Source organism: Microtus oregoni, unplaced genomic scaffold (genome assembly GCF_018167655.1).
Source record: "Microtus oregoni isolate MIOR12 unplaced genomic scaffold, Mior012 000014F_ref0000157, whole genome shotgun sequence".
Lineage (NCBI taxonomy): Eukaryota > Metazoa > Chordata > Mammalia > Rodentia > Cricetidae > Microtus > Microtus oregoni.
The window spans coordinates 15047996-15073838 of NW_024543073.1; the positions used below are offsets into that span (position 1 = coordinate 15047996).

The 25843-nt window shown below is 43.9% G+C and overlaps 1 protein-coding gene across 1 annotated transcript in view; it reads left to right on the top strand.

Moving 5' to 3' along the window:
* Positions 1-25843, top strand: part of Ocln (occludin) — a 44847-nt gene that overhangs the window by 4756 nt on the left and 14248 nt on the right. Inside the window, exons 2-4 of the mRNA XM_041663780.1 lie at positions 7129-7244; positions 9590-10268; positions 14143-14304. Coding sequence (XP_041519714.1) covers positions 7195-7244; positions 9590-10268; positions 14143-14304 — 891 coding nt within the window. The 5' untranslated portion in view covers positions 7129-7194. The remainder of the gene's footprint in view (positions 1-7128; positions 7245-9589; positions 10269-14142; positions 14305-25843) is intronic.

Below are 25843 nucleotides of genomic sequence, written 5' to 3' on the forward strand. Positions count from 1 at the left end.
TGTACATACACATATACATAAAAGCATTAGCTGGGAATGCTGGTTTTCTGTGTAACATGTTCTGTAAGGATTTGTCTGTCCTCCATTAGCTAACATAGCTGTGGTCTTCTAGCCCTGCTGGTCTTCATGCTCTGGTGATGAAAGAAACCAGTGGGGCCCTTAGGCCAAGGCCTTTCCACTCCCTTTTCCCCTCTGTGTGGCACAAACTAACTGTGCCTTGCTCTTTAGCTGCTGGTTGTGTTTGTCACTGATTTAGGGACCTTGAAGTGGCATCTCTAAAGTAATACTAAGTAACTCCTGCCTATGGGCAGGAACTGAAATAGTTATTTGTTATTCCTGGAGGGGGTGGAGTCAGGGCCACTTCCCACTAGGGGAAACTTCCCAACATTGAGATGAAATCCGATCCTGCGGTTTTGGGTGTTTTGTTTTTGTTTCAAACCATTTCTAGGACTACAAAGACAGCTCTTAAAATGTTTCAGGTCTTTTAGAGTAGTCTAAAAGGACATTAAAATCATCTCATTCTCCAGGTCAAGTTCTACAGGACAAGCGTTTCCTGTTTTCCAGCTATTTTCTTAAGACGTGTTTGTTTGTTTTCTTTTGTTTTAAGATCCTGAATTGTTATAGTCGCTGTCCTGGATCTGTACCCAGGGTGGAACCTGATGTACAGATTCAGGTTTTGTTTCTTTTCATTTTCGGGGTTAGGGCTGGAATCCAAGGCCACCGAGCTCCAGCCCCAGCTCCTGTTGGTTCCCTTACAGCATTCCTAGACACTAACACTGTTTCTGAGTGCTCTCTAAGATTTGGACAGCCTTTGCTAAAATTCTTAGCGAAGGAAATGTTCTTTTTGCTGGGGTGGGGTATGTGCCTCTAAGATTGAACAGAGACCAAGTCTGATCCCCTTTCTTCTGTATTCTCATATAGATTTTTTAAAAATATTTATTTATTTATTATGTATACAATATTATGTCTGTGTGTATGTCTGCAGGTCAGAAGAGGGCACCAGACCCCATTACAGATGGTTGTGAGCCACCATGTGGTTGCTGGGAATTGAACTCAGGACCTTTGGAAGAACAGGCAATGCTCTTAACCTCTGAGCCATCTCTCCAGCCCCTCATATAGATTTTTGTGAATTAAGTTTTTTATTTTTATTTTTCCGTCTCCTCTACCAACCTCAGGCTGTCAGTTTTCAGGGAAGCAGTCAGTGGCAAAATCTCTGGGCTTTAGCAGCAGGTTTGCTGTATTTTTTTGGTGCTGGGTATTGAACTTGGGACCTTGTGAGTGACCTCACTGAGCTACAGCTGCAGCCCCGAGTGTTCACATCTAAGTGACTTATTTATGTCCCCAAACACCTGAGTGCCCGAGCGCTTACCTTACTCACCTTTCAGGGAACCAAGGAGTATGAATGCATCTGCTTCTTATTTCTGCTTTATTTACCCCAGTCAAGGTCAGGAGCTGATGAGCTAATGAATGAGGCTGATGGAAGAACTAGTTCGTGTCTTCAAACTCATTTTGATCTTGCAGAGAGACCTTGCTCACTCTCGATGGATTCCTCGCCCTAGGGTTCTTAGTTATTCTTTCCAGTGTTTGGTCAGCTGCAAATCTGGATAACCTTGTCTGCGGTTACCACTGGAGACCTCACTCCAGGTGAACATAAATGCTCCATTCTTTGTGCTAATTAGATGTTGTTATTTAGCTCCCTGGGTCTCTGCCCAATCCTACAAGTTTGTACTCCAGATTCCCTGGATTCTTTCTCTGTGCTCTTGCCTGGTAACTTTCTTCAGAGCAGAAACCAAGGTGTAGCAAGAGCTGTCTACAATCCGCTTTCTCAAATTGTTTCAGTTTAGAAATCCTTGCTGTTGGAGGAAACATGACAGCCAAACTCCAACCTCTAGGAAATAACACTTAGAAAGGGATCTTGTTTGAATTTCTGACAACTAAAGCTTGAATTGGAATTAATTTAGCTTTTTGTTGGAGGGGTTTCGAGACTAGGTTAATTTAGTTTTTAAAAATTGATACAGAGCCTGGAATTCGGGGTAGTCGTTGTCAATCTCCTCCTCCTCCTCTTTTTTTTTTTTTTAAGACAGGGTCTTACTATGTAACCTTAGCTGCCCTGAAGCTTGCTCTGTAGACCAGGCTAGCCTTAAACTCATAGATATCCTCCTGCCTCTGCCTCCTGTGCTGAGACTAAAGGTGCATGTCACCAACCATTCCTGGCTCATCTGTTGAATTTTAAGAAAGAAAAGATGTATTAACATGTAGGTGTGTGTGCCAGGATATGTTTATGGGCACCACACGTATGCTGGTATCTGAAGAAGCCAGGGAGTGTTGGGTCCCTGGAACTAGAGTTACTGGCACTTGCTGCCTGATGTGGAAACCAAACCCAGTTCTTCTGCTAGAGCAGTAAGCACTTTAAATTGCTGAGCCATCTCTCTAGCCCCTGTATTGCCTTTGTGTGTGTGTGTGTGTGTGTGTGTGTGTATGTGTGTGTTTTGAGACAGGGTTTTTCTGTGTAACAGCCTTAACTGTCCTGGAACTAGCTCTGTAGACCAGGCTGGCCTCGAACTCACAGAGATCCACCTGCCTCTCTGCCTCCCAAGTGCTGGGACTAAAGGTGTGCTCCACCACTGCCTGGTTCTTGTATTGTCTTTTGAGACAGAATCTCATGCTAAAGCCAAGTTGTACTCAACTTATAGCCCAGACAGACCTTGAACTCATGCCTCAGCCTCCCAAATGCTGAGATTTCATAGGCTAGCCACCATGCCTGGCTTTGGGAGTAGTCTTGAGTGACTGAGTTGTAGGTCACTTAGATCACTTAGAAGATCACTTAGAAGAGGAATCACTAAGTTTCCTCTGAGGTCAGTATTTGTCACTATCAGCATCAGTCTTACATTTATTAATGTTTGAAGTTTTCCTTAATGTTCTTTTTCCAAACATCATTTAGGAAGTCCAAATGGGCTTGAATTGCTCATATATGTATTTCAGCATGAGATGAAGAAGTGGACCGTGGGCTAGTTACAGGGCTGCACACACAGGATTTAGATGTTTGTTGTGCATTGGCAGAGTGGTTTTAAAGAAACAAATGACTGGCGGAGGCACTGTAGTTACTTCCTGGACTCTTGCCTCTTGTTTACCCGCAAACCATTCTTCTTTAAAACAGTGAAGTGAAGAAGTCGTCTTTCCTGTGCTGCTGCCATGTTGGTATTACCTGGATTTTCATCTTGGAGATTTTGTCTGATGTTCAGAGAGTTTTATCCCGAGATTTGGAACTGACTATTGAGTGGCGTGGAAGAGAGTTACTATCTATGTAGCTTACACGACACATTTAAAAAGTTTAAATTGACTTACTCCTCCTGATGGAGCAATGGACAGTTGTACAGACTTTACTTGAAAATGGAAAACAAATTTTGCTTCAATATACTCAGGTCATAGATCCTTCTTGACTGTTATTTGAAGGCAATACTCTGTCAAGTTCTGATATTTTCTCGTCCCCTTCAGCCTGAAAGCACATGGGACAGAAGTACCCATGGTCCTTCTGATCCATGTAAATGTTGAGCAAATATTTGCACATCTACCATGTGCCAGATGCTGTTTTAATCAGTGAACAACATGCAAAAAAACTCTTTACATGGAGTTTACCTAGTGGATCTAAAGTTCTCTTCCTTACTAATCAATTACTAGTGTTGCCTGGAAAGAACTTAGTGTTGCTTCCATATACCCTACCCGAGGGACAGGAAGTGCTGGAAACTGAGCTGGGTGGTGCTGATGCACGCCTTTAATCCTAGCACTCGGGAGGCAGAGGCAGGTAGATCTCTGTGAGTTCGAGGCCAGCCTAGTCTACCAGAGCTAGTTCTAGGACAGGCACCAAAGCTACAGAGAAACCCTGTCTCAAAAAAGCAAAAACAAAACCAGCCCCCCCCAAACAAAAACAAAAAAGAAAAAAAGAAAACTGTAAAACTGAAGTTCATTTGTTTGCTTGCTCCTTCCTTCCTTCGTCTTCTGCACACACGTGTGGGCAGAGGACAGTATGCAGGTGTTGTTTCTCTCCGTCCACCATGCAGGTCCTGGGGATTGAACTCAGGTCCTCATCGCCGGTGGCAATCCCTTTACCTGCTGAGCCATCTCATAGGCTCTTTCTTGGCTTTTCTGGCACTGGATTTTCTAGGATAAACTTCAGCTTTTGAGTCTCACCAAGATCTCTTGGGTGCCATGGCAGGTCGTGCCTAGATTCACTGCTTCATGAACATTAACACCACTTGTCCGTTCCGGGGAAACTAGCGTATTCCAAATGAAATGGACTGAAAATCTGCGTGGAAAGGGTAGGGGCTGTGGGTCAGGTGACATGTTAGTGACTCATTGACTTCTTTATGGCTTTGGGCACATTGCTCCCCATGTCTTTCTCATCCTTTCTGTGTTTGTAAAAATGGGTAACCAGGGTGCTTTTGAGTCTGAATTGGAATTTTGTGCTAAGTGCCTGGAATGTGGGTAGGTACCCAGTGTGGCTTTTCTCCTTCTTCTCCCAGCTCCTCAGCCCAAGCTTCACAATTCCAGGGTGTGGTGGCGGCTGTTCCCGGATGCCCTTTCCTACCCGTCCTCATACATCCATTGCTGAGGATCATAACTCGTTTATGAGTGAGGAAGAGACTCTCCATGCACTTTGTCCTCTCAGTATCATCTTATTTTAACAGATTAACAATGTTTCTATGCAGCCCCACCCCCATGTCAACACCTCACCAGCCTGGATGCGCATCCTTCTTCCCAGCTGATGGTCTTCATCACCTTTTTTTTTTTTTTTTTTTTTGTTTTTTTTTATTTATTTATTTATTTATTATGTATACAATATTCTGTCTGTATGCCTGAAGGCCAGAAGAGGGCTCCAGACCTCTTTACAGATGGTTGTGAGCCACCATGTGGTTGCTGGGAATTGAACTCAGGACCTTTGGAAGAGCAGGCAATGCTCTTAACCACTGAGCCATCTCTCCAGCCCCCATTTTTTTTTGTTTTTTTGAGACAGGGTTTCTCTCTAGCTTTGGAGCCTGTCCTGGAACTAGCTCTTGTAGACCAGGCTGGCCTCCAACTCACAGAGATTCGCCTGCCTCTGCCTCCCAAGTGCTTGGTTTAAAGGCATGTACCACCACTGCCTGGCATCACTCTTGGTCACATAGTTCAGCCTGGAGACGTTCCTGTTCTGTGTGTGTCTCGTACTTCCACAGGCTCTGCTGTATAGTTAGTTAGGACCTTGGTAAATAAATGTGCGTTGATTGAGTGAAATCGCCTTTCAGGTGTGCAGACACTCTGCTTTAAGGAATTCTAGAACACAACTGCTCTACTTTTTCTCCTCTGGAAGGACTCTTTAATATGTGTTTTCTTGTTTTGTAAAAATGATATTTTTGGAGACTTAGAGAAGGTGATAAGAGAATGGGATAGCTCGAAATTACACCATCTGTGCCTATATCTTGCAACCACCTTTTTTTTTTTTTTGAGACAGGGTTTCTATCTGTAACAGTTCTGGCTGTCAGGGGCTCCTTTGTAGACTGCGCTGACCTTGAACTAGCAGAGAGCCAATGTCTCTGCTTCCCAGTGATGGGGTTAAAGGTGTGTGATGCCACCACCTGGATATTATCACTTTTAATACGGGCACACTTTTAAGTTGTGCTTCAGGTAATTCTGGGGCACTAACAGGTGCTGCACCGTCATGTGCACACTCATCCTACATGAGCATTAAAGGTAATAGGAAGTTACCTTCCTTTCAGTGTTGGGGATCAAATCTAGGACCCTGGACATTCTAGGCAAATTCTCCGCTACGGAGCTATAGTCCTAGCAAATCCTCCATTGAGGAGCGACAGTCTTTGGCTTTGTTTGCTTATTTGTTTTATTTTTGTTAAGGGTCTTACTGTATTGGCTAGGTTGGTCACTTGAGATCCTTTTGCCCCAGATTCCCGAGTAGCTGGGGTTTCTGATATATACTACTGTACCTGGCATTGAAATTATTATCACTTTGTTTTTGAGACAGGGTTTCTATTTATAGCTTTGGAAACTGTCCTGGAACTCTTTCTGTAGACCAGGCTGGCCTCGAACTCACAGAGATCCACCTGTCTCTGCCTCCCAAATGCTGGGTTAAAGGCATGCACCACCAGCAAAATTATATTATTTGTTTTAGAAATTTAAGGGGCTGGAGAGATAGCTGGCTCAGTGGTTAAGAGCACTGACTGCTCTTCCACAGGACCTTGGTTCAATTTCCAGCACCCACATGGCAGCTCACAACTGTCTATAACTCCAGTTCCAGGGGATCCAACACCCTCACAGAGGTAAAACTCCACTGCACAAAAATAAGAGAAAATAAATCATTGAGCCAGGCCTGGTGGCACATGCCTTTAGTTCCAGCACTCAGGAACCAGAAGCAGGTGGACCTCTGTGAGTTCAAGGCCAGGCTGATCTACAGAGTGAGTTTCTGGACAGTCTGGATCACACAGAAAAACCAAAAAACCAAAAGCAACAACAACAAAAAAGTAAATCATTACTTTTTTAAAAAAATTTAAACTTAGGCTGTGTGTGCATGTGTGCTTGCCACGGCACACGTGTGAAGGTGAGAGAACCTGCAGAAGTTGGTTCTCTCTTTGTAGTATGTTATTCCAGGGTTTGAATTTAGTCGTCAGACTTCGTGGCAGACACCCTTACCCACTGTGCCAGCTTGCTGATCCAGAATAATAATAATTTTGTGAAATAAATTCTTCCTTCTCTCTTCCCTTTTCCTTTATCTTTTTGAGACAAGATCTCATGTTAACCCTACATGTTTCTTTTTTCTTTGTTTGCCTTTGTTCTTAGTAGTGACTATTTAATTTTTTTCCCTTCTATATTGTAAAGTGATGTGAGGTGGTCATTATTGTAGCTCAGAATTTTAAGTTTAAAGATGCTTGTGTGCCAGGGCCATGCAGAATGCAAGAGTGGCACCAGGAGAAATGCGATTTTTTTGTGCCTGCGGAATTGAAGGTCTGCCACGTGGAAGTGGCAGTGGACAGAGAATTAACGTGGGGTGAGCGGGCGCTTGGAGGCTGGATTCTGTACGTTTCTTGGTGGTGTAAACTCCTCTGGTCTCAGCAGTAATTCCATCGGCCTACTTTTGTTGCTTAGGTTTGCTTATCTTGGGAGTCTGAAGTCTTGCTCATCATAAAGATCAGGTGACCAGTGAGATCAGCCATGTCTGTGAGGCCTCTTGAAAGTCCTCCGCCTTACCGACCTGATGAGTTGTAAGTAACTCAATTTTCTTTCTTCTAATGGGGCTTGTTATATGTAAAAGAAACTTCCATCCATTAAGTCTTTGTTTTTAAAGATTAAGCCAGGGGATTAGGGCTCTAGCTCAGCATTTGGGCCCAAACCCATCCCCAGTACTGATTCCTCCTCCCCTGCCCCCCCCCCCCCCCACATCACACACTTTGAGGCTGGGGACATGGCTCAGTTGGTACAGTGTTTGCCTAGCAATGATTCAGGTGGTGGCTGGGTTTGATCTGTAGTACTGCATAAGCCAGGCATGGTGGCATACACCTTAATTCCAGCATTTTGGAGGTGGAGGCAGGAGAATCAGCCACATAATGAGAGTGGAGCCAGCCGGGGCCACGTGTGATCCCGTTTCAGAACAACAAGCAAGCAAACAAAAAAATCTTAGCCCAGGATGGTGTGCACACTTGCAATCCTGGTGCTTCCGAGGCAGAGACAGAACGATTACCATACATTTGAGGTAGTCTGGGTCTCTGTGTAGATCACAAGGCTGGTTAGGGCTATGTGGTAAGACTGTCTCAAACAATCTGAATAGTTTGCACTTAATGATGTGAATTGTACCATAGATTTACAATGAAAAGTGAATTTCCTTGTGCATAACTTCCAAAATGGTCTGTAGTTGCCTGTGGAGGCAACTACACCGTCTATTTTTAATATTTGCCTCAAGATACTGTCTAGGGCTAGGTGTAGTAGCTTATGCCTTTGATCCTAGCGCCTGGAAGGCAGAGGCAGATTCAGGTAGATACCTCTGTGAGTTTGAGGACAGCCGGGGCTATGTAGAGAGACTGCTTTAAAAAAAAAAAAAAGAGAGAGTAACACCCACCAAGATATTATGTAAGGCTCAAAGTTCTTAGGTTCAATTTGGTCAAATGACAGCGGTTCTGATACAAGTTGTCAATTTATAATTAAATTATTGGAATGTGCAGAGTAATTTTTATAACGGAGATTCTTAGTGTAGAATTGGTTTACTTTGCCACTGTTTTTTGTTTTTCAAGACAGGGTTTCTCTCTGTAGCTTTGGAGCCTGTCCTGGAACTCGCTCTGTAGATCAGGCTGGCCACGAACTCACAGGGATCCACCTGTCTCTGCCACCCGAGTGCTGGGATTAAAGATGTGTGCCACCACTGCCTGGCACTTTGCCACTCTTGATGGAATTAACTATAGATTATGTAGTATTTTGCTCAATATTTTACTCCTTGAGTAATAAATATATAATACATATTATAAATAATTTATGTACCATACGCGTGTGCACACACATACATACACACACACACACACACACACACATTCTTCTTGATGGTCCTGGGGATTGAATGCAGGGTTCTACCTCTTGTTATATAGCATGAATAATAAAAAACCCAGAGACAGATATTGGGATTCAACCTGAAGATCAGAAAAGCAAAGCAGCTGAACCACTAGAGAGCTCCTACCTCTATGAAATCTTCAGACTGAAGAGAGTGAGTTCCTGTCTCATCCCACCTTATATTCCTTTCTAGTGCTGGGATTAAATGTGTGCACCACCACCACCCAACCTCTATGGCTGACTAGTGTGGCTGCTGGGATTAAAGGTGTGTGCAACCACTTCCTGGCCTGTATGGCTGACTAGTGTGGCTGCTTTGGACTGATCTTCAGGCAAGCTTTATTTATTAAAACACAAATAATATATGACTGACTATAATACTACATTTCGTTTTTCCTCCTTTTCTAACTTAGGTCTTTCCACTGCCAAGCACAGTGCCCAACATAGGCCTGCCTGGTAATTCCAGCAGTTGCCTTCAGAGACTAAGTCCTGAGAAGAACAGGACTGCTAGGAACTGCACAGGACACCCAATAGGCTGGTGTGGGCGTTATGTTTAAATGCAATTACCTTGTGCCACATAGACAAAAAAAAAAAAGCTTGATATCATTGTTCTGAAGCTGTGTGGGTCCCACCCACACATGCTGTGATTTCACTGATAAGATGTGCAGCCTCTGAGGTTTTTCTCTCTCTCTCCCAGTACTGGGAGTGGAACAAACATGGCCCTTACCAGGCATTACTCTACCACTGAATTACATCACCAGCCCCATTACCTGACATTTTGCATGTTTCCAGATGATCGTTATATGGAGCAACATCTGGAGAGTCATTGCCCTTTAATGTCGTAGAGTGGTTATTGTCCAGTACGTGTCCAGGACCAGTGGTGCCTGTATCAGCCGGAAACTCAGTCCATCTCAGATTTGTCCTGCAGAGTCAGCTGTGCCCCTTTAGTCTTCAGCCATGTGGCTAATTTTATTCCAAGCAGTCTTTCATTTGAGATCTTTTATTTCCCCTTTAGCAAACCCAATCATTATGCACCAAGCAATGACGCCTATGGCGGAGAAATGCACGTTCGACCAATGCTCTCTCAGCCGGCATACTCCTTTTACCCAGAAGATGAAATTCTTCACTTTTACAAATGGACGTCGCCCCCAGGAGTGATCCGGATCCTGTCCATGCTCATCATTGTCATGTGCATCGCCATATTTGCCTGTGTGGCTTCCACGCTCGCTTGGGACAGAGGCTATGGAAATGGCATGTTTGGCGGTATAGGCTCCCCTTATGGAGGAAGTGGCTTCGGTGGCTTTGGAACTGGCTATGGCTATGGCTATGGTTATGGCTATGGTTATGGCTATGGAGGGTATACAGATCCAAGAGCAGCCAAAGGTTTCCTGTTGGCCATGGCAGCCTTTTGCTTCATTGCCTCCTTGGTAATATTTGTTACCAGTGTTGTAAGATCTGGAATGTCCAGAACAAGAAGGTTTTACTTGATTGTGATCATAGTCAGCGTTATCCTGGGCATCCTGGTGTTTATCGCAACAATCGTGTATATAATGGGAGTCAACCCAACCGCCCAGACCTCGGGATCTATATATGGTTCACAGATCTACACCCTCTGCAGTCAGTTCTATACTGGAGCTACTGGACTCTACGTGGATCAGTATCTCTACCACTACTGTGTGGTGGATCCCCAAGAGGTATGAATAGCTTGTTGGTTTTTCAAGACAGGTTTCTCTGTGTAACAGCCCTAACTGTCCTGGAACGTGGTCCATAGACCAGGCTGGCTGGGATGAAAGGTGTGCGCCACCACCTCCTGGTAGTATGAGTAGTTTTTGTTCTTTCCCATAACCCATCCTTCTCTTCATGAGATTAGAAACGCTCAGAATAGTGAGTATGGGAACATTTAAAAATAATGTCTGAGGCCCTACTTTTAATGATGCCGTAATGTCGGGGAGAGACTGGATGTCATTGTTAAGGCATGGTTAACATACCGTCTGTCTGTTTAGAGAGTACCTCAGTGGTTGGCGCAGTCACAGAATTGGGCAAGCATCCCTACAGTTGTGGAACATTTTCACTGTCTCCCGAGGCAATGTCTGTGTCCATTAGCGTTTGCTCACCATTCTTTTGACCCACTCTGAGCAGCAGCCCTCTGCCTGTCCAGCTTGGCCTGTTCTCTGTTGTTAAGAATTTTCACAATATCTGGTCTCTTATGATTGGCATCTTTCACTTAGCATGATGGTTTTTTAAAATTTAATTTAATTTTTTTTTATCTGTGTTTTTGTCATGGTAAGTCCTTTATTTCTTTTTATTGATGAATGATTTAAGAACATATATCACGTTTTATTTACCCATTATTTATGAACATTAAGGCTACCTCTGCATTGTCTGTGACTTCTGTTATTAGGATCCTTGATGTACAGGTTTTTGTGTGACTCCTAATATTTCTTGAGTTGTGAGTATAGCTGCAGGGAGAATTGATGAGCTGTGTGTGGCTCTAACTCTTTGAGGTACTGTCAGTTTTCCAAAGAAGCCATTTTACAGTCTCTCCAAAAAGCTTGCGGGTCGTAACCATCCCCTGCCTCACGTAAGCCTGTTGTTGTCAGTCTGTCTGATTCTAGTCATGTTAATGGGTGTGAAATGGTACCTCATTGGGCTTTTTGGGTGTGTGTGGTTTGTTGTGTTTTTTTTGAGGTAGAGTTTTGATATGTATCTCAGGTCATCCTTGAACTCACAGCATTCCTGCTTTAGCATCCTGAGGCCCTAATTATGGGTGTGCTCCTATGCCCTGCTTGTATTTTGATTTGTTTTCTGTGATAGCCAGTGGTACTGAGCATATTTTCATACATGTATTGAACATTTATCATCATTGTATATTCAAAAACTTACTTTTAAAATTGGCCTGTTTTTGGTCTTTATAATAGGTATATAAATCTCTTATGAATGATTTATATAAATATTTGTTATTTTGCCCACACCCCTTTTAAGTTTTTTTTATGATATTCTTTACACAAAACTTTACTTTTGATAGGCTCTTGTCTGATTTTTCTTTTGTTGTTTTTTGCTTATGGTATCTTACCAATGAAAGTAAATATTCTCCATAAAAGTTGCTTTTTCTTTTTAATTATATCCCCCTCTTTGGAGCCAGGGTCCTACTGTATAGCCCACAGTTGCCTGTAAATTGTGATCCTGCTGTAGCTCCAGCCTTTTGAGTGCTGTAGTTACAGGCATATGAGCTACCTCCCCTGGTCCATTAAATTTTCTCTGTGCAGTGTCCCAAATGAGTTGACTGTGTGGGTGATGGTTATAGCTCATTGGTGGAAAATTTGCTTATTCTGCACAAGGCCCTGGGTTAGAAACATTTGGAATTGCAGATGGCTCAGTGGGTAGATGCTTGCACAATCATGAGGACTTGAGTTTGGATCCCCAGAACCCATGCAAGAACCCCAGACATGGTGGGTGGGCACACATGTAACCCTAGTGCTGACGATACAGAAATCGGCACTCCTAGGAGTTCACTAGCCAGCCAGTCTAGGTGAATTGTCAAGCTCCGGGTTCATAGAGAGTCTGCTTCTTGAAAATTAAAATGAACAGTCATAGAGGAAGATACCTGTTGTTGACCTTTGACCTTTTCCTCGTAGACACACACGTATATAGGCAAGTATACCCACGTGCACACCCAAGAAAGTACACTCTTGCTTACACTTGCGTGTACACACAAACACACAAAATTGGTTATTGATGTGAACATTTTGGAGTCTCATTTGATTCCATTAATCTATATTTCTATCCTTACACCCATACCACACTGTCTTTTTACTTTACTGTTATAGTAAGTTTTTGAAGTTATGAAGTATGGATTCTCTAACTTTGTTTAAAATTATTTTGACTAGATTGTGTAGATTCTGTGTTTCTTGCATTTCTATCTGCATTTTAGGATTATCCTTTAGGATAGCCCTTGTGCATGGTAGGATAAGTTTTGGTTTTTGCAAGCTACCTGCTGGGACTTTGAAGTGTTGCCCCAAATCTGTAGCTCAGTTTAGGGGAATTTTGTAATTATTGCAATTTTAAGCCTTCTTCTTTTTTTCTTTTTCTTTCTTTTTCTTTCTTTTTCTTTTCTTTTCTTTTTTTTGAGGGGGAGGACATGCATTTTTCAAGACAGGGTTTCTCTGTAGCCCTGGTTGTCCTGGAATTCACTTTATAGATCAGGCTGGCCTTGAATTCACAGAGATCCCTCTGCCTCCCGAGTGCTGGAATTAAAGGCATATGCAATCATTGTCCAGTGAGATTGTAAATCTTCTAATCAATGAACATAGAATATATTTCCATTTCTTGTGGTAGTTTTCAGAATGTTGGTACTTTTGTCCAGGTGATTTTATGTGCTTCGGGGGCGTAAACCTTACTGTAGGCAACTGTGAGTCACTTCAAACCACGAATGCCACTGCTCCTTTCCCCTCCTCTTGACTCAGGAGTTCTCATTCTTCCTCCTGAATGAGTCACTCTCTTGGGTTAGACTTTCTCCACTGTCTGGTGTAGGTTTCAGAGGGCTTGCTGTTACTGTTCAGACCTGTCTGTGGTGAGGACTGCGAATTGGTAGAGTCGGTTTGACTATCTCACCACACTCCGGTCCCTTGTAATCCTCTGGCTACTTGAAACCTATATTCTTTGAAAAAGGATGTCACTGCGAGGTAGACAGTGGGTAGGAGAGCCTGCTGTTAGCCGTGAGTAGATAACCAGTACTGGTCTCGTCTTCAAGCGTGCGCAGACCAGTGTGCCACCTTATATGTCTGCCAGAGACTGGGTGAGCCATCAAGAGGAGGCGTCATTGTCACAAGGCACTGAAACCGAGGAACTTGCTAGATCAAAGGACTCATTCGTCCATTTGTTCTAATTTATAAGTTGGTTAGATTCATAGTGTTATCATTTATGTTAAGACAGATGGCACAACTTTCATAGAGTGTAAAAAGGTCGCCAAGCGTGCGTCATGAACAGGGTTATAGGTATGATTCTGAAATCAACATTTTCAAACCCTTTAGAAGAAAGACATTGATACTGGGCATATGTCTGTAATCTTAGCACTGGGGAAGAATAGGCAGGAAGACCAAGAGGTTAAGATCATCTTCGGCTACATAAAGAGTTTGAGAGTAGCCTGGGCTATTTGAGACACTGCCTCAAAAAACAAACAAAAATCTATTGATTTCATTACTGTACCAGCTATTTTCGCTTTTTTATAAAAATCTGACAGCGACTGAGGCACAGTGCCCAGAACCCATTTCCTGAGCGCTGAAGTGGGTGCTGACGGGTCTACCTGTAAGCAGGGTTTGAGCACGGAGTCACTTGGTTTGTGTCCATTTCTGTTTATGTGCACACAGGCACACTTAGCGTGTGTTTTGCTAGCTTTGTCCAGTTGGTGTGGGTTAGTTTTTAATGACAGAACTAATCTGTAGAAGTTTGGTTTTGTACCCGTTAAATCACAAGTACTCAGGCCCGTTGGTAAGGGTTTTAGTTCTTAGAAGGTGGATTTCAATTAAAGCAATTAAAATTAATTATGTCCATATCTTTCTTCCCTTTTAGGCTATAGCCATTGTCCTGGGCTTCATGATACTCGTGGCTTTTGCTTTAATCATTTTCTTTGCTGTGAAAACCCGAAGAAAGATGGACCGGTATGACAAGTCCAATATTTTGTGGGATAAGGAACATATTTATGATGAACAGCCCCCCAATGTTGAAGAGTGGGTAAGTGTAAACAGAACAAAACACTTTTAACCTTTTGTTAAATTTCTAGTGTCTGTCCCTAATTTTTTTGTACTTTGTTAAACTTTATGCTTAGAATTATTGTGTTTATACATTTAATAAGTTGTTTGTTTTTTTCTCAGAATTTTTAAAAGGTTGGTAAATGGAAATTTCTTCTTTAAAGGGTGAACTCATTTCTGTTTTCAGGAAGGAATACCCCCTAGAAAGTCACAGAGACCCCTTGGCCTTTGCAAAGTGCAAGCAACTCCCTTCCACACCTTTATTTCTTTGCTTTACTGTTTTGGAGAAAACACTGTTGCCCCAGGGTTGGGAGCGGCTGGGGTCAAGCATGGCAGAGGCATTTTGGGAATGGGATGGCCACTGTTGGTAACCTTATCAACTTTTTACATTGATAGCAGCGTGTTCAACCACAGTGACTCATTCTGTATCCCATTTACCTATCAAATACTTCAGTAAGACAGACAGAGATTACAGGAGTTTCTCTTTTAGGAGGGATGGTAAATTTTAACAGCCTTTAGCTGGGCAATGGTGGCGCACGCCTTTAATCCCAGTACTCTGTGAGTTCGAGACCAGCCTGGTTACAGAGAGAATTCCAGGACAGCCAGGGCTACACAGAGAAACCCTGTCTTGGAAAAAAAAAAAAAAAAACCAAACAAACAAAAATCCTGAGCAAGCAAGCTGGTGTGTGTGTGTGTGTGTGTGTGTGTGTGTGTGTGTGTGTGAGTGTGTGAGATGACAAGCTCCTTTAATCCCAGCACTCTGGAAGTAGAGGTAGGCGAATCTCTGTGTGGAAACAGACTTTGTTTCTGTTGGGTTTCTGTGAGGAGCACCTATAGAAACTTTTTTCCCCTACGTTTTCTTTAATATTTTTTCTTCAGTCCTGGAGACCGAACCCAGGGCCTTGGGCTTGCATGCGAGTCCAGCTGTTTGCTGCTGTATCGGTAGGTTTCTGTGCTTGCTCCTTTTGTTTGATCTTTGTGAGTTCTTGTGTAGTGAATTGTGTGTGTGTTCCTGCTTGTGAGTGCGGGCATATGCACTTGTGCACTGTCTGTGGATGTCACAGGACAACCCAGGTGCTGGCTCACATCTTCCACCTCTTTGGGACAGCGTCTGTTTGTGCTGCCTTCCTGGGATTTTCCTGACTGCCTCCGTCTTACCTTAGAAGAGCTTTGATTATAGATTTGCTATTGCATTTGGCTTTTATTCGGGTTCCGGAGATCTAAATTTACATTCTCCCAATTCCAAGACAAGGGATTTACCCATTAAGCCGTCTTCCCACATTCCTGTACTTCCTGTTTTTGAGATAGCATATCCTAACTTGCCCAGGCTGGACACGAACTCACTCTGTAATCTAAGCAGGCCTCCCAGGTAGCCAGGACCTCGGGCCTTTACCACTAGATCTGGTTCTAGCCAGACTGTTTTCAGCTATGAAATTTAATTGTGGATACTGGACCCTGACTGGCGCTAGGGTAGGCTTATTGTGGCTATTGGCAATGGGGTATAGGAGGACTTTCAAAAAGAGCTGTGGGTTCCTGATAAACTGTCCCCCTTAGCCCTAGCATTCTGTATGCCAGAGTTTTTAGGAAATCTGCAGGCTTAGCTAGAAACTGTTTCTAGCTAGTGAAGGAAAAAAGAGCCATGTTCAGAAAGCCAGAAAGAGAGTGACTTATTTGCTGTGAGTGGTGGGTGCTAACCCTGCCTTCTGTAGGAAGCCACTCCCTCTGTGAGGTGTGAAGCTGCCTTAGAGGGAGATTGTCCGTCCATCTATAGCTCCAGGCGAGGCCAACCTCTGGATGGACCGGGACTGTTCACCATGGACTATGAAGTCAATGTTTTGCTGAGAGTTTCTGGGTGTGTCAGTTGTTTCACTGACTGTCGGGTTTGTTTACTCAAGGTTTCGAGAGAGCTTTAAAAAAAATAAATAAATAAACCAGCTCCGGGGAGCCCAGCACCTGTAATATTAGTCATGGTGAACTTTAGCCTCTCACATGATTTAGTATCAGGAAGGTTTAATCAGTTATTAGCTCTTTTGATACCTTGGCAGCAGCAGGTAGTCACTCATGGGAGTGGTGATGAGGTGAAAGATAGTTCTTTAAAAGGCATCCTCTTGGCTGCTGGCGTAGCTCAGCGGTAGAGCTCTTGCCTAACACGTCGAAGGCCCTGGGTTCAACCCCCAGCCCAATATATACCCACAAATAAAGGCAGTACCTTATAATTAGTGACTTGGTATTGTAGCCTCGAGTAGTTTGTCTTTTCTGCTATCTTCCCTGGCTTCCCAAACTCAGTCCACTGAGCTCAGCTGCACATTTCAGTTCTACCCCAGATGAAGCTATTTGCTCCTCGTTCTCAGCTCTCTGTGCCCTTCTTCTCCTCAGGGGCTTCCACTGTCCCTTGCGCTGCCCCGGAGATACCAGTCTGCATGAGAAGCTCAGCAGTGAGGCAGTGAGTCTTTGTAGTCTTTGTCCTTCGGTCACTCAGCTTGTGCTGAGTGTGGATTAGAGTTTGATTTTATACGTGCAAGGGACCTTGAGTTAAGTCTCCAGTGCTGGGGGAAAATGGGAATCGTAGTAACTGTGGAGTGCTGAAACAGGGGACTTGCATATGGGTGGGACTAAAGTGAGTGTTACTTAGTGGAAATTTATTACCATTCGAAATCTTGCCACCTCTTTTGATTTAGGATCACTCTCCATTCCCTAGATCCTTTTGCATACTGATGGGAACATTTGCAACTTTCTAAGTTCCTAGTCCTGCATCTCTTGCATGTTATTTCTTCTTTTAGGAAGTTTTTTTGCGGGTATCTTTTCTGTATGTGTTGTTCGTTGTAAATGAGCCTACATTTGCATATTTGTCCTTCATAGTCACTGAAGTGGATGCTGTTTGTCTTGGTCATGCTTTTATTGGAAGAGACACCATAACCATAGCAACTCTTACAAGGAAAACACTTAATTGAGGGGGCTTGCTTGCAGTTTCAGGGGTTTGGTCCATTATCATCAGCCATCATGGTGGCGAGCATGGAACATGCAGGCAGACATGGTGCTGGAGAGGGAGCTGAGAGTTCTACCTCTTGCAGGCAACAGAGTTGACTGAGACACTGGGCAGTATCATATTTATGTGCTTGTTTGTTTCTGTATGTATACAAGTGGCATGGCCTGAATGTAGAGGTCAGAAGTAAAATTTCAGGGGGTCTGTTCTCTCCGTCATGTGTGTTGCAGGGATCGAACTCAGGTTCTCAGGCTTGGTAGCACGCTCCTTTACTTGCTGATCCATCTTACCAGCCCTGTTTTGATTTATATATATATATATTTTTTGAGATAGGGTCTTGTTGTATATTCCAGGTTGGTTTTGAACTCTTTATGTAGCCCAGACTGGCCTTAATCTAACCTGCTGTCTCAGCCTTCCAAGTAGCAAGGATCACAGGTATGTGGACTACCACTTTTGTCTCATTGTGAAAATAAGACCTCACCAGCTTATCGAAACTATCTGCTTTCATCTTTTTTTTTTTTTTTTTTTTTTTTTTTTTGGTTTTTCAAGACAGGGTTTCTCTGTGGCTTTCGAGCCTGTCCTGGAACTAGCTCTGTAGACCAGGCTGGTCTTGAACTCACAGAGATCCTCCTGCCTCTGCCTCCTGAGTGCTGGGATTAAAGGCGTGCGCCACCACCGCCCGGCTTTCATCTTTATGGGGTATCTTGCTGAATTTTCCTTACCACCACAACTGCCAGATGGTGTGACTATGCCGTGGTTTGCTGATGGGTAAATTTGCCATTTAATATTGCAAACAGAAATAAGAATAAAAAAACTATTTTGTATACCTTTCATACATGTCTGTAGTTATATAGGGTAGATTCTCCATTGTAGTATTAGCAGGCTAAAGGCTATACTCATGGAGTCATTAGATATAAAAAAAATTGCCAATCTGGGCGGTGGTGGTGTACGCCTTTAATACCAGCACCCGGGAGGCAGAGGCAAGCAGATCTCTGTGAGTTCGAGTCCAGCGTGGTCTACAAGAGCAAGTTCCAGGACAGGCTCCAAAGCTACAGAGAAACCGTGTCTCAAAAAATAAAAACAAAAACAAACAAAAAAAGAGACAGTGTTAGAGAATGGAGAAGATTGGTGTCTAACCTGAGTTGTATCGGCTGACAGCTTTTTCATTCACAGATAGTGGGTCATAGAGTCTGTGGCAAAGCTTGACTTGAAACTATTTCCCGCTCTTGGGACCACCTTTTACTTGGGTTTGTTTTGTTTCTACTGGGGCTTCAGGCCCACAAAAGTACAAGAATACAGTTCTTGGTTCATTATATTGTTGTCTTTGTTACCTGCACAGCGTTCTTGTTACTTTGTTTCATAATTGAGGACACACCTTCCCGGGCAAGAATTATAATTATAGCCTCACATTGTGCTAGTCTCTATATATATTGTACTTTCTCATCGCCCTCCTCACATCTGCCTGTTAGGAGAGCTGGGCGGTGTGTGAGGTGTGTGTGTGTGGCTATCCTTGTATGGATATGGATTGTCTTATCACTTGCCTTTTTTAATTCGATCCTAGATTGATTGTATTTAACTAGAGGCAACACTCCGAGCCCCTGTATTCCACAGTTTCATGGCGGTTTCTCTAGCTCTTGTCGGTGGGCTGTTACGTTATTAAGAGCAGCATTGCTAGCTAGACTGGCATTGTGTAGCTCAGCTGCGGAGAGTGCCCGGTGCACTGCGTGTGTGCGCGTGATCCACAGCACTGCCACAGTGTAGGACACAAACACCAGCGCTCTTGCTACAAACCTCTCGACTCTCCCACTCTTGTGCAAATTTCTCTTGGCTCTGGACCCAAGTGTGGAACTCCTGGGGTGAAGAGCTTGTGAGCGCACTTTTTTATAAAATAATGGCAAATGTTTTCCAAAGCTTGCCCACTTACTATCTTGATACTGTTAGACTTGATTTTTATTTATTTATTCATGTTTTTCAAGACAGGGTTTTTCTGTGTAGCCGTGGCTGTCTTGGAACTCACTCTGTAGACCAGGCTGGCCTTGAACTCACAGACATCAGCTTGCCACTACCCCCCTGCCCCTCCCCCGCCCTGTTAGACTTTATAATGTTTGTCTATCAACAGAAGAAGTGTATCACTATTGTCTTTGTTTATATACATGTGTGTGTTTTCTCTCTACTTTATATTTTAGCAACTGTTGAGGTAGGAAAAATCCAAGCAGTTTCTCTGATATCTTGATTTTTTTAAGAGTTTTGATGGGAGCAAAGGGCACCTTTTATGAGGCACAGGATAGTCTGAGCCCCCTGTTTGATGAGTCTGTGTCATGCACAACTGACTAAGCATTGTAGATATGGCAAGCCCAAGTGCCTCCCTCACCTCAGCTGTGGGGACATGTTCCTTCTCCAAGCCCAAGTGCCTCCCTCACCTCAGCTGTGAGGACATGTTCCTTCTCCACCATTGCCCTGATTGTGTGAGGGAGGTGATTCTCAGTGTTTGTGATGAGCTGGGGACTTGGTCAGTGTGCCGCCTACAGTACAGGCTCCTGAGGGGATGGATGGAGGCAGGAAGGAAGCTTGAAGCCAGGAGTTGAAGGCTAGCCTGAATAACCAGTGAGAACCATCTGAAAGAAAAAAATCATCAACCAAAAGGAGCCCTCAAATGTTCTTGCGTCTTTAATGCGTTTCCTCAGTATTAATTGAGATTATTTTCCTACACATGAGCATACAAGAAACCAGGCTCTGGAGAGTTTGTGTATCATCAGTAGGCAAAGCAGATCCCTTGCTGTGGGCTTCAGTTCTTCGATAAATGGAGTAGTGGGAATCTTAGCGCCCCCTCCCTCCCTTCCACTCTTGGTGTGTAATGCTGGCTTTTGTACTTATGGAAGTAAGTGGTATATTAGGGAATTATTGTGAATTCTGATACTATGCCTGGTTTTAGGTAGATGAATTCTGATGTCTTTAGCCCACATGTTTGGTTGGAGAGACTGCCTGGCTCTTTGTGGACATCTCTGATTCCAGCATTCCCTGGCAAGCAGATGGAACACCTTTGCATCTCCAATTCCTTGTGCAGTCATTTTGTCTGCCTCTCATTCTAGTGTAGGATGTAGCTGATTCAAAGTGTGGCTGTTTCACTCCAGGGATTTGGAAAGGAAAATAACTGGCAACAGAGAGAAGAATTTTGATGTCCTGGTTACAGGTGGCAGAAACAACTTGAATTCGCTTAGGTAAAAAGATTTTATTTAAAACACACGAAATCTTAGAAAGAGTTGAAACAGCTTATCCTCAGTGGGCAATGGTGAGGCTGTGTACCCCTGATAGCCGAAACCAGGGGGTTTCTAAAGGTCCTTAGAACTTGCGAATTCACCTTGATCTCTTCCTGCCGGGGTTGGCCTCACTTCTTGGGAACACAGGCAAAAAGCAGATACTTGAGTCCTTGAGATTGTTTTTCTGTTTCTTTTACAAGATTGCATGTGGCTCAGATCACTAAGGATGACTTTGACTTTATAATCCCCCTGTTTCTACCTTCCAAGTGCTGGGATTGTATGTGTTGCTGTATCCAGCTTGAGTACTTCATACTATTCCTCTCAAACAGGCTGGAAAGGGACTATGGCTGAGTTTGGTTGGGTCACAAGGCCTCCTTGCACTAACCTGCTGTGGCCACATGGTATGACTTTTGTGTAGAACGAGGAAAGAGTGTCTAGGAAAATAATGCTGAGGACAGTATGCACTCTAAGTATGCTACTTGAATTAATTGTGATTTCTCCTTTGTGTTTATATGGAGTCATCTGAGCAGGTGTAAGTTCAGGATGCAATTTGAATAGCTTATGAGCTTCTGAGTAGGTTGGAATGTGTTTGTTGGCTTCTCTTATTGAGGCCGCCATGTTCCTCTGATCCCTTTCTGCCTCTTTATGAGAGCAAGCACTATGCTCTAAGGGATCGAGAGTGACAGAGGAGGGACTACTTGGCTGTGGCTGTTAGTGTTGAGTTGAGAAGGTCTAGCACCTTGACTCCTCAAAGACAGAGTCATTTATGCTAGTTTTTCCATTCAAATCCCTTTACCAAGCCTGCAGTCTTAGACAGTTATAACTATAGGAACATGAGTATTAAATGTGTATTCACGTTCTGGATAAATACAACACCACAGGCTTGGGAAAAGTTTACACTTCTATGGTAAATATTTAAAAGTTCACTGTGAACATGTGCTTGAGATCAGTTCTTGTTTAATTTTTAATTTTTCCGAGGTATGTGCCACCACGCCTGGCCTTGAGATCAGTTTTTATTGCTGCATTATCTAATGAAGTGGCAATTGAAATTCAGAGCCGAGTTTCAGGTACTCCCACTGTGGTTAAAGAATCTGTGACTAAGGGTCTCATGAGGACGATGAAAATCTGAGAGGCAGGTTGCTTGTTGTGGCGACAGATGGGCTTAGATGCTGATCACTCAAACTCTCTCTAGTGGAGGGTATCAAAATGACTTGGGTTTGAATTTTATAACTTGACAGAAGAGGTTTTTTTTTTTTTTTTGCCGTGAAAGTCTAGAGTTGGGGCAGGATTTGTGCAGTCATACCTTGTTGCCTGTGGTCACCCCAGAATAGCTTTCTGTGTCCTTGACTTCTAATGAGGGTTTTAAATAGAATAGGTTAGTTCTCTAAACAAGGAAAATCAAAGTTCCATCCATAGTTAAGCTGGTGTAACAATGAAAGGCCAGCCAATATAATTATACCCAATATTTTTAAAAACAGCTTCAAAGCCTGGCGGTGGTGGCACACGCCTTTAATCCCAGCACTCGGGAGGCAGAGGCAGGCGGATCTCTGGGAGTTCGAGGCCAGCCTGGTCTACAAGAGGTAGTTCCGGGACGGGCACCAAAGCTACAGAGAAACTCTGTCTCGAAAAACCAAAAAAAAAAAAAACCAGCTTCAAAGAAGTTTATTTGATGTACAGTAAACTATACATATGCACTGAATGTGCCTTGATTTTATATGGGGGGTTATATCCTGATAAAATCATTGTACATTGAAATTATAAGTAAGACATATATTGAATACATCTACACCCAATACATTTCAGTTAGGACAGTAATCGTAACAGTAACAGCGTGGGTAAGAGTATCCAAGATGTAAGTACATAAATGTATCATTGCGATGTGACTTAGTCCTATCTACCCTGCTACAACCTTTCAGTGAAAACAGATTTTTTTTTGAAGGCTTCCCATGTCACTTCCCGGCAACATAGAAGTCCATAGTGGGAGACAAATGAGCATGGCCAGGCTGGAGTGACTAGGCATGGCTGGTTATCAGCGTCAGACAGCTGACAATACTTGATTAGCTTTCCCACTCTTGCTCGGTACAGCATTCTTGGCTCTACCATTGGTATACTAGACTCTCACTGTGGAAGAGATGACATGGTGGTCATGGTCTCTGGTGGAACAGAGGGTAGCAGAAGTAGCTGCAGCCTCTCTGGCTTTCTGAACCACACGAGTGGAGTGGTGCAATAGACCCTGACTGTTCCAGCCCCATTGTGAATGGAGAGAGGTTGGAGGACAAGAAAGAGCAGAGCATTCTTCGGGGAGGAGGAGGAGGAGGAGGAGTTTGTGTGAGAGCTAGAGAGTGCTTTAGTGGTTCTCTGAAAGCTGGAATTCCTAGATTTCCAGTACCAAGAGTTAATGTTTCTAAGCTCAGCCATGTGGATAGGTGTAATGATCTAAACAGGCCATGGCTGTCTGTAGAACAGCGTCTGTCCCACATCAGAGGCTCTCCTCCTCCTCGCTGCCTTCAGAATCCCCTGGAAGGCTTGTTAGAGCAGTTTACTCTGCCCCACGCCCCCTGGTTTCCGACTTGGTGGGTTTGGAATGGGGTTGAGCATGATTTGAGAACGCCTGCTCCCTGAAGTCTACCCACAACGATTACACTGCAGGCCTGTTTAGCCTTTAGTTAATGTAGGCGGAAGTCCTCTCTGCACCACGGCATACTTTGTACACTGTACTATAGTAGAAGGGTATTTGGAAAATCAGGTGATGACTGACTCAGGGATATTTCTGGCTTTTGAGCTTCTCTGTAAAGAGCCATAGCCGAAGTGCCTCTGTATTAAGGTACAGCCTTCACCAGGATTTGTTTCTGCAGCAAGCAGCCAAGGATTAGATAACCAATATGGTTCACTCAGTGAGAATAAGGTGGTTTCTCCACCTTGCCTGCTAATAGCCCCTGACTTGCTTCCAAAGCTCTGATAGCCCAGTGACTTAGAATTTGTCCTTGATACACGGACAGTTTCTTTGGGCAACCTGCCACTGCTGCTGAGCAAAGGCCTTGGTGCAGCTGAGCAACTTAGACCAATCCGTCTTTCCAACTTGGTCTATGGAGTCTTAATTCATGGGATTGGTTCACATGGGAACATTTCAAACAAACCCAAAGTGAAAAAAGAAATAGGAAAAGAACTTTGAGAGGCATTCTGAGCTTTTTCAGGGGTGAGCATCTGCAGGTATAAAACACCAGGAAACGGGAAAAACAAGTTGGACCACTTACTGTTGAGACCTTGTAAGGACAGTCACCCTTGAAGGTGGGTTGGGCAGGCTGTAAAACTGGAGATGGCCCTTTGAGATTAGCCTGCTTCTCTCTGTGCTGGGCTTTCTCTGCAAGTCTCCAACCTACCAAGCAGGAAGAGAACCATCTGAGGTGGATTTCTCACAATCACTAGTGACTAAATTCTGTGTAAAATTTACTGCTCTCACAAAGTTAGACAAGTAGAGGTTTTACCTTGCAGCTCATTAGTGCACAGCGACGTTACCGCCCTAAGGATGAGCTTCCTTTGTTTCGAGGAGGGGGGGTGCATCTCAAGCTGAGGTTGAGCTTAATGGGAACAGCTTGTAGTGAGAAGGGACAGGGCTTGGATTCCAAAGCAACCATTTCACCTGTTTTACTCTGACCAGGTTTAGTTCAGTTTCCTCCTCAGAAAATGTTGACATCTTATCCACCTGGGTGGTGCCAAATAAACGTGATTAGACTGCTTGGCACATGAGAGACACTCAACAGATGAAGTTCCCTTTCCTCCTTAGAAGTAGATGACTTTTGTCGCATTGCTAGACTGGCTGGATGTGGGTCCAGCCTGACTGTCCGCACGTGAGCGTGTAGTGAAGGCGGGGGGGGGGCAGGAGGGATGGAGGATGGCTGTCTGTAATTGCGGCATCCTACTCATCACAAATAATAGGAGATTGATTTTGATGAGAAAAAGTGTTTTCCCCAAACTTTGAGCTTTTTATTGGCTCTGCCTTTAGGGGGTCAGGGTGGAGAAAAAAATAGGGTTCACAGAGCCCCCGCTGCTCTGTCTTGTTTCCAGCAAGGAAGGCAGAGACCGGGTAACACCGTGCCCCTGCACTGTATTACTCTGAAACAAAGCCCTCGGCTTGTTTTCCTCCCGGTATTCCACAGGGTGCAGGATGTTTTCATTGACTCTAGGAGGAAGAGGGGGGCGGGTTAAACGAAGTCACAAGACTTGTTCCCAGGCGATAATTGTCATCCTTCTAATGAGTATAATTAAATTTTGATTAAAATTTGTCCTCATTATACTTACTTCTTGTGTGGCTCTTTGAAATAATATATTGTATTTTGACACTTCAGAACAGGTTTTTTTGCGGGGGGAGGTGGGAAGGCGCAGGGTCTCGCTGTACAGCCCTGGTTGTCAAGGCCGGCTTTGAACTTGCAGATATCTAACTGCTCTGCCTCCCAAGTGCTTGGGATTGAAGGCGTGTCCCGTTATGGCCAGATATGGTTCTTTTCCTATTGATGTACCTTGTGCACCTCCAAAAATTAATTATTTCATTCTTTAATGGTTTGTGTGAGGTATGTTTTTGAGATAAGCTTTTCCAGTTCATCTCAAGAGCGAGTCTGCGGCAGGCATTCCTTGGTTGGCTGGACTCTGTGGGTGGATTTCCATTTCCTTTCTCTGATTTTTTCCATGCGTGAAGACCCTGGGGTGGAAACTTGGCCAAGGGTTTGCCACAGGCTGCTGTGGAGTGCATGGTTCAGGGCTTGCCGCAGGCTAGTGTGGAGAGGCAAGGCCAACATTTAGCCCCGAGAATGATGACTCTTGACTTTGCTTCTCCCAAGACAGATCTTAATTTGTATTTTCGTTCTACTTTCTTTACCTCTCGTTCCCCAGGCAATCTTTTTATAGCAAGCTCTGAGCTTCTTCTTATTACATTTATTTATTTGTGTATCTGTGTGTGCATCTGGGGTGCGCGCGCTTGTGACACAGTGTGTGTGCGCGTAACTCAGAGGACAGTCTGTGGGAGTTGGTGTTCTCCTTCCTCCGTGTGAACTCAGGTTCACCTTGAAGGCCAGGCTCTGGGCCTCTGACTTGTGCTGACACTGGGCAGGGCTTGCAGACTCAACAGCAAGGCTGTACACATTACCATTTTTATTGGGTCTAGGTCCTTGGGAAAGTTATCCAATCCCCCAAGCCACAGCTTCCTCATTTCTGAGAGAGGTGTCACACCTGTAGGACTGTGCCTAGGAAAAGGTCTGCTGGCTGAGCATTGTTAGCTGTTCTGTCCC